Source organism: Acartia tonsa, chromosome 2 (genome assembly GCF_053477335.1).
Source record: "Acartia tonsa isolate MP-2025a chromosome 2, ASM5347733v1, whole genome shotgun sequence".
Classification (NCBI taxonomy): domain Eukaryota; kingdom Metazoa; phylum Arthropoda; class Copepoda; order Calanoida; family Acartiidae; genus Acartia; species Acartia tonsa.
In genome coordinates, this window is record NC_137261.1 from 4594308 (window position 1) to 4603690 (window position 9383).

The following is a 9383-nucleotide window of genomic DNA, read 5'->3' on the forward strand; positions in this document are numbered from 1 at the left end:
TCTATTCCTCTTAGAAATATTTTTTTTCAATTTAAAAATTTTTGTACCCCCCTTCTCTTGACAGATTAACTACTTTAGGGGGGGGGGGGGATAAAAATTTTTAAGATTTAAAAAAAATATTTCTTAGAGGATATTACCACATATTGTAATTAACTAGATCGAATAAACACACTGACAGTTTGAATAACCAAATCAAAATTTAATTAGTTTTTTAGCTAACGAATGAGAGGATGTATTTATAATCCTTTGAATACTTCTATAATATAGGATGAATTATAGAGTGGGTAAAGTATGCTGTGCAGATTAATCAAATTAAGATTTATTTAAATTTCTGCCTTCTATCTTTAATAGCGGCCAAAAAAAATACTTCTCTGATAGAAATGAAATCGTTCTATGTTCATTTTGACGGAAGGACGAACCAAAGAGTTACAAAGTACATCAAAGAAAGATAAAGTGAGTTATAGAGCATATTTGCTACTCAAGTCATTTACACCTTTGCAATTTCCCATGAGGCCTGTACAAGGTTTGGTGATTTTACAGGTGTCGAAAATTATTACCTAGATAAAAGTATATCTATAAATTTAATTTTTGTTGTTAAAGATAATTAACAAAAACAAGGATGATAACATCCATAAGTAGCGAAGCTCTTGAATATAAAAGTAATAAATAACAGCAATGCAAATAATAGAAAAAAGAAGCAAAATACGGACATAGTATAGATGATCAGTAGACCTTTTCATAAAAATACACTTTTTCGAATTTCAGTCTTTCAGAAAATCCTCATTGTTTCTATAATAGTAAAAAAATGATGTCTTCTAAATCGCTACTGACAGACTGACGAACCAAGCGAGGTGTAGAGTAGATGCTTATTGAAAAGTATAATCTTCACCCGAAATAACAGCTGTTTATCTACAATAGTACGGAGTAAATACAATTTTTCTGATATAAATCAAATGATCCTCAGCGCATTAACGGCAGACTGGCAGACCAAGTAAATTATATATTGGATGCTTATCGGTATAGGGAATATACAATAAAATTTTTAGTCGTATATCTTAAAAAGCAGCTAAGAAAATCACTTTTCCTCCAAACGTAGCTAGAAAAACGGGCTTTTTTAATAATAGAGTAGCTTCACTACAAATAAACAAAAAAGAATAGAATGATAGAAAATGTTTATTCTACAAATAAATGCAATACTTATAGACATACTGATTTAAATCCATAATTAATTTACAAAATTGATAAAAAGATTCATATAAATACCTATTAGGAAGGCCTTAGTCGGAATTTACCTCCTCCAGCTCCACCCCCCCCCCCCCACCTAAAAAAAATACCAGCTATATTTTAAATACCAAATAAATTTTATTTTAAATATCAAATTGAATTGACAATAGGTACCTAACTTGTTATTTTAAAAAATGCTTTTGAACTGAATATGAAGAAAATTATTTTTTTTAATTTCTAAATATGAAAAGTTAATTCAAAGTCATCATCCCGCTGAGGATGATATTTGTCATTCTCCGGCTGAGGCTGATATCGGACACGTTTTGCCGAATTTTCATACCTATCCGGGCTACTATCAAACCTTACTCTAAATTTAGTGTTATTTGTATCCAAAGTATTAACACCTTCGTCCTCAATATCACTTATTTCAAAATTATTTTCACCGGGGGATGATTTTCTTTTACGTAACAATGTTCTTAAATCATTACACTGTTTAGTATCAAATTGAATTTCTTCATCAATAAGATATTCTTCATAAACTTCTTCACTTTCAATTTGAACATTTTGTGTGGATTGCATTTGGAGCTTTGATTGGAGTTCAATGATTTCCATACTTTTATCTATGAGTTCTTTTTTTAGTTTGTCATTGTCTTTCATAAGATTATCACTGACTTTATTCAGTTCATCTCCAATGTCCTTAATATTCTTCACTTTATTCAATTTATCTTGTAGATCTTTAATATTCTTCTCATGCTTAGCATTTTTCTGGTTCAGCTTTTGGTCAAGTTCACTGATTTTCAAGCTTTTATCTCTAAGTTCTTGTTCAAGTTTTTCATTAGCAGTCATAAGATCATCACTGATTATATTCAGTTCATCTTCAAGTTCCTTAATAGTCTTCTCATCTTCAGCAATTTTCTGGTTCACCTTTTGATCAAGCTCAGCAATTTTTACATCTACATCGGTATCAGTGATGCTTTTAGTTTGTTCCTCAGGCTCCTGGTACCTACATTTCTCTCTAAGTATATCAACAACAGATTTTAAGGAAGCTAAGGATATTTGTGACTTTGACAGTTCATCTTTCAACTCTTCCTTTTCTTTTAATGCTTTGTCATAATTTTCATCTTTAGTTTTGATAGTTTCATCATGCTTCTTTATTAATTCCTCATAGTTTGCAACTTTCTTGATATAATCTTCAATTTGATCAGAAAGTACTTTTATGCTGTCATCTTTGGATTTTAGTTTCTCTGTTGCTTCATCAGATTTGTCTCTGAATTGTTTTCCTAGAGTTTTCAAATTCTTAATCATGGCATTTTTCTGTAATAATTCTTCATTTACCTTTTTAATGTAATTTTCTTGTTCTAAAATTTTAGCATTTTGAATTTTAATTTTCTCCTGGCTTTTCACGTACTTTTCTCTCCATAGATCACCTAATTTCTTTAATACATCAGCATTCTTTTGTTTTTTAGGTTTCCTATCAGTTACTTCCTTGGTGTCTGCGGTGCCGGATTTGCTGTTTGCAGTTGAGGTTGAGCCTGGTCCGCCTGGTGTCGTGCCGCTGCCCATGTTGGGACTCAAAACGCTACGCCGCCGTGGCACCATCAGAATTTTCCCACCTGAAAAATGTAACATTATCATTGATTTTTTTTGTTGCCCCCTTAAATAGCCAAAATCCTGTCCTTGACAAATATCAAGCCTCCTCTTTTATATGGATTGGTTACATTTGATAAAAATAGATGATTTCTGTAATGCAATTTTATTGAAAACTTTTTGAAAAACTATCCTACGAATTGTATTAATAAGACTATACCTAGATTTTTTACCGCCACTTTGTACATATACTAGCGGCTTCGCCCCTAGCCTCTAGGGGCTTTGCCCCAAGAGGTTTGATTAAACCAATTTTTCGTATTTTAGATTTAAATTTTTTTTTTGGGGGGGGGGGGGATTTTTCAATTTTTGAGAAGCTACCCTGTAAAGGAGAACCCGATCGGTTCAGCGATTAGCGAGATCCTTCGCTACAAACAGACAGACAAAAAAACAGAAAGACAGACAAACAGACAGACAGACATGGTTCTACTTTGTATTATAGATTACATATCCTTTTATTTCCGTAATAAATAGTAATATATATCGCATCGTATTATAGACAGATTTCTTCTTATATTAAAATGAAAAATTATAAGAATAAAACCAGTTTTGTTTTAAAAAATCGTGCAAAATTGTTTATAATACGATGATATACGTGATTTTTTCGTATGGCTGAGAACAGGTTCTAATCCAACAGATATTAATTGGTTTCGAAGCTATACTGGAAAATTAAATTATTACCTCAAAGTTAAAACTGTATTGAAGGATTTGAATGGTAAGAATTTCTAAATTCGATCTAAAAAAAAACAAGGATTAGGTAGGTAATTAAGAAATCTTTTTCTCATATTCATTCGAATCCGGTGGATAGGAACCGGTTCTCATCCATACAAAAAAACTATGTCTAGCATCGTATTATATCCAGCTTTCTACGAATATAAAAATGTACAATCTTAGATTAAAGCCAGTTGTTTTAGCCGGTGCCTTCGGTACCTCGGGAATAAAAAAGATAGCTTTAATATTATAATTGTACATTCTATATCCGCGGAAAGCCGTTTATAATACGATGCGAGAAATAACTATTAATTTTTCTATTGACAGACAGGACTTGACAACAAATATCTGCCCATTTAAGAGCAATTATTGGTGAATGCAACCTATTCCAATAAGCATCCAGTATATAATATACTTGGTTCGTCAGTCATACTCAAATAGACATCAAATTTTATTTTCCCAAAAAGATTTCTTGATTTGTTTGCTTAATCGCATATTTTAATTCACTCTTATTACAAATGAACATATACTCTGTTAGACCATTTGTTCTTTTTTTGTGCTTCGCTACTTTCCTTGAATAATGCCATCCTTGTTTATAAACATGCGATGCGATAACGGAAAAATTAAGAAACATGGTGGCTACACAAAAAATACAAAAAAAATTACCTCAATATGGTTGAAGATGTTAAATGATAGGTAATATTTCTTAGAATTATAAGAATTCATTAAGGTTAGGTAGACAAATCCGGAAACTTGCACAAATTTAAATCCTTGCAAAAACAGCAAACTTAAACTGATACTTTTTTTGCAAATTTCTGCAACATAGAAATTGTCTAAATGTTTTGGGTAATAACTTAGTTCATTTACTTTTTAACTTGTGTCAATGCGGATATTTTTTCACTAGTTCGATTGTTGTTTTTTCTTGCAGTTTATACTTCTGATTGTAAATATAATGTAAGTTTGATTGTTTGTCTAATTAACGTAAGAACTATTAACTAAAACACTTTATAGTTATAAGCTATTAGCTAAGGAATTGGATTGGAATTTGGAACTGAACTTCAGAACAGAACTGGTCTGATGAGAGAGAACTAGGAATAGGATTCGTCAAGGAAGGAGGAAGTTTAAAAAGGGAAAGAATTCTGCGCATATCAAATTTCAACTTATCAAGAACATCATAATCCCTCCCCATATTAAAATACCCCCCTTCTCTTTACACCAAAGTGTCCCTCTCTTACGCGCGCGCTTTCTTTATAACAACACACATGCATCAACACCAAGCAGTGTGCCTTCAATTCCACTAAACACACACAGATCGCAAATTTTTTTCAGTAGAAATTAAAGAGCGAATGGTTAATATAACAATGAAACCAGGAATAGGCATAATCATTAATTTAAAAATGTAATTATTTATACCTATGTCTCATCATATTATAGTCAGCTTTCCGCGGATATTAAAATGAAAAGTTAAAAGATTAAAGCCAGTTTTGATAGTCCAAAGGTGCTGACTGACAATGCTATACATGATATTTCAGTATATGGCTGTATTTGGTTTTATGATTTGACATTATGACGCAGGTGCAGAATTGAATACCCACCTGAGCATAACTGCATAATAGCCCGTTTTCTTAAACAAGCTGCTAACTGATCTAAAATAAGTGTGGTTAGGTTACTGGGCTCAGTTCAGTTACCAATGATAAAGTACGCAGAAGTTTTATTACGGTTTCTTAAATAAACTGATGTGGACAATGCGTCATTTTTAACATAAGTTATAAGCTGTCGCAGTTAACCGATGAAAGGCAGGGTTGCCGTACTAAAATTCATTTAAATTAGCATAAAAGGCCTATTTCGGACAAATGTCGTCTTATAAAAAAAACCTAATACATCTTGGTATTTATTTTATTAATGGTGTAAGTAATGAAAAGATGCAAAGAGTATAAAAAATAAAGAAAAAGTACAAAAAAGAAATTTTTAATTATATTATAATTAAAAAAATATTATTTATGATAAAAAAATTTTTAAAAAATCCCTTGTCAATTAAGATCTTCAAAATAGGCGCATGCTGAATTTTTCTACTTTTTTTTTTGGGGGGGGGGGGCAGGGGGCTGGACCCAACTGCAGTCCTTTAATAAGTAATTTTTAATGTTTAAAAGTAATTCAAAATTCAAAATTTTTGGAAAGCTTTGTTTTGGTATGGTTTACAATTTAAGAAAAGATAATTTTTTTCCTTCAAAAACTTTTGTTTTTAAATCTACAAATCATCGTAGCTATTTGCTAATTTACAAAATTAATGCCACCCCATTTCCTATTTGTTTTTATTTTTTTCTTCTGAAGTACAAATGTTCGACAGCTTGCTTTGGTTAAGCTGTTTTTACCACCTTCGGTTAAGTCGTAACTGATGTGAGCATTGGTTTAGCTTTAACTTATGTTATGACGTCACATATCGGTTATCATGATCAGTTAAATTTACTTCAGTTTGGTCTATGAAACACTTAACAGCACCCTTAATTTATGTCTAAGCTGCTAATCGATGTCAATTTATTTTATGAAAACGGGGTAATATTTTAACTATAATCCCTCCTCTTTTCTCATTGACTTCATATCAAGAGTAAAACTACCCTAACCTTGCGTTAATCTTTTTAAAAGCTACGCTTTTCTATAATTAGGGTCGGACTCGGACCGTCCGTGACGGATAGCTCTTTCCGTTAATTTTGGCATATTAAAATTGTCCTATCGATTTCAAACTTTGCATGATGATTCCTATAGGAGTTAGGTACGAGTTAGAAAGCGTAGCAACTCTATAATCGTTACCGGAATGTCCGTACGTCCAATTTAAACACTTTTTTAACAGCAAATTTTTATGTGATAAAATTATCCGATTGGTCTGATTTTGAGAATACTGATTCCTGGGACAACAAAGTACAATATTATAAGCGAAGCAACTCTGTAATCAAGCCCTAACAATGTGAGTATGTCCATAAACATTATCCGGTATCAGGCAGTTTTTCAAGAAATTTACTTACAATTTGCTATGACTCTTATACATTTATATTATGTCTATTCAGTTCTGACTCTATACAAGTAATAATGTTCGTTTGTCCTACAGTTTCAGAGCTTCGCTTTTATGGGTGTGTCATCCTTGTAGTAACTGACTGATCTCTCCTCTTTTCTCATTGACTTCATATCAAGAGCAAAACTACCCTAAAATCTTTTTAAATAAATGCCAGAGCGTTATCATTGTATAAATATAACACGATCTGTGTGTGTGTACCGAAGGATCTCGCTAACCGCTGAACTTGAGGCTCTTCTTTACATTAAAGCTTCTTATATGTCCTGGAACTACTTTTAAGGGAGAGAGAGACCACCACGCTCTCAAGAGAAATCGCCAATGTCACCTAAAAATGCATGTCACATCAGGAATAAGGTATAGCCAACAAGCAACAAGCGATTCTAAAATAATATTTTGGGGGCAGAGGTAGATGTATTCAAACGACAGCTGAAATCACGTATAGGTTTCGTGATTTTTACGAATTAATTACGTTCAGTACGAAGGGTGTGGTTAGACTGAGTATCCCCATATTTGATTGGAATGGGGGGGGGGGGGGACAAAACCTGCAAGAAACCATAAAAGCAAAGTATAGCACCATCGGTTCAGCATCGCCCCCAGGCGTTTTTCAGTCCTTGGATACTTGTATTATATTGTGTTAAACCTATAGCATTCATTGTTTACAAAAAGAATAGTTTATTAATAAATTCTTAATGCAATGTAATGCATTTAATTTTGATATCTATAATTGAAAAAAATTTGGAAATCAGGCCATAAACACCAAAGGTATAGAGAAAAATAGCCCAAAACCTGCTTAAAGGCAGCCTGACCATCATAGTTGTTTTCTTTAAACGACAGGAAATTTAATTTTGATATCTAACTAAAAAAAATTTTGGAAATTGGACCATAAACACCAAAGATATGGAGAAAAATGTGAAAAATACAAAAATAGCCTGAAACCAGCAAAAAAGCGGCCTAACCGCCATTGATGTTTATAGTTTTTTGTGCTCCTTAATGATGGGAATGTTGTCAAAAAAATTCAGCCTTTTATCTTTCATAGGAACCGAGAAAATCACGTTTCCCCCGAACTAAGACAGACGGACATTTCAAATTTTAGAGTAGCTTCGCCACTAAAAACTAGGGGTAAAACAGTAAGTCTATTAGGTTAACAAACTTATTCAACCGTTAAATTTAACTAACAAACGTACGCACGCTTGTATACACTTTATTTGTAAAGTCGACAAGAATTTTGATTTTAACGATAAATAGCGATTTATAGAATAGCTTTAAATAATAATTGAACATTAGAGCATCAATTTAAAATGTATATTAAACAGTAGACAAAATTTTCATTAATACATTGGACTAGGTATTTAATAGTTACATACTTACATACTACAAACAGGTTCATACTTAAATATTTTAAAAGCACAAAAATTTAACATACTATTTTTTCAAGCTATTTTATAATAAAATATTAATTTACTGGAATAGATATAGAAGATCTAGATAGTCATTCAGGTCCCATAATCCGTTAAGCTTAAAGGGCAATTCAAAATAGACGAACCTTAATAAAACAAGCGACGAAACTTTTCTTGAAAATCTTGAAAGATTGCATATCCTAAAAAATAAACTATTCATTGCTTATTTATTATACAATATTACATATATTCTTGTCATGATTTAAGCAAGCCAAGTTTTATCCTAAGAAATGCGACTATTTATACCAAACTCATGATGCAACTGAACTGATAAATAATCGCCATTTCGAAAAAAAATCTATTACTTTGTAATCAACTAGCGGCTTCGCCCCTAGCCTCTAGGGGCTTTGCCCCAAGAGGTGATAAAAAAAATTAAGACGAAATTCGTTAAAGAACCAAGGAAATCTTTAAAAAAAAATGGGGGGGGGGGTATATTTTTGTTTTTGGGGGGTTGGGGGTGTCCCACCCCCCAAGAAAATAGCTTAAAACCACCACAGGACCAATAGGTATATACCCTGAAGAGTAGAATCCGATCGGTTCAGTGGTTACCGAGATCTTAAGGGACAGACAGACAGACAGACGGACAGACGGACAGACATACATCGTTCTACTTTGTATTGTAGATAACATGACCAGATTGTTCCTCCAATGTTTTCCTGTTGGTTGGATCAGAGAGTATATATCTAGTTCTACTATATCTATTTTTAGAGGTAGTTCCATCAAGAGTATTTGATTAAAACTTACATAGTCAACCTATTATTCTTTAATTTTAACATTCAACAATAACATTTCTCAAAGCTATGATTCTAAACATTACAGGTAAAAACTTTTTAATTTCTTACACGAACAAAAAGTTTCTTTGGAACTTTCACATATGATTTAGAAGTGTAATAAAAAATTGGTTGATTATAGGACTTCTTAGGGATTAGACACTTTTTGTAAACACGCCCAAAGTACAAAGAAACTCGACAAAAACAACAGTTAAAGCACTGAATTTTGGAATGGCAGTTGCTTTAATGTACAAAAAATATGGATTTGTGTAGTAACAGTGCTGCGGCAGAACCTAAGCACCCGCCAAAACCGATAAATTTTTTACCTTTTCTCGCCACATTAGACAATTTTGATTCAAACATCATTTTTTCATTAAAAAATCAATTTTTTTACTTGATACTTGATAGGTAATATTTCAAGCCTCTTTTGTAAAAATGATTTTGTTGATTTTGTAAAAATGATTTTTTTGATGTTGAAAAAATAAATTTTGTCTCAAATGCTTCAAAATT

At 32.1% G+C, this 9383-nt stretch overlaps 1 protein-coding gene across 1 annotated transcript; it reads right to left on the reverse strand.

The window, feature by feature from the left end:
* Positions 1-1162: 1162 nt before the first annotated feature.
* On the reverse strand, positions 1163-4658 carry LOC145334330 (uncharacterized). Its single transcript, XM_080179762.1, has 3 exons — positions 4246-4658; positions 3550-3604; positions 1163-2837 (listed from the first exon to the last, which is right to left on the reverse strand). The coding sequence occupies exon 3, from the start codon at positions 2821-2823 to the stop codon at positions 1462-1464; it is 1362 nt and encodes a 453-aa protein (XP_080035888.1). The 5' UTR covers positions 2824-2837; positions 3550-3604; positions 4246-4658; the 3' UTR covers positions 1163-1461.
* Between the last annotated feature and the right edge of the window lie 4725 nt (positions 4659-9383).

Coding starts and splice junctions, on each gene's coding strand:
- LOC145334330 (XM_080179762.1), bottom strand. CDS start 2,823: ATGGTGCCACGGCGGCGTAGCGTTTTGAGTCCCAACATGGGCAGCGGC.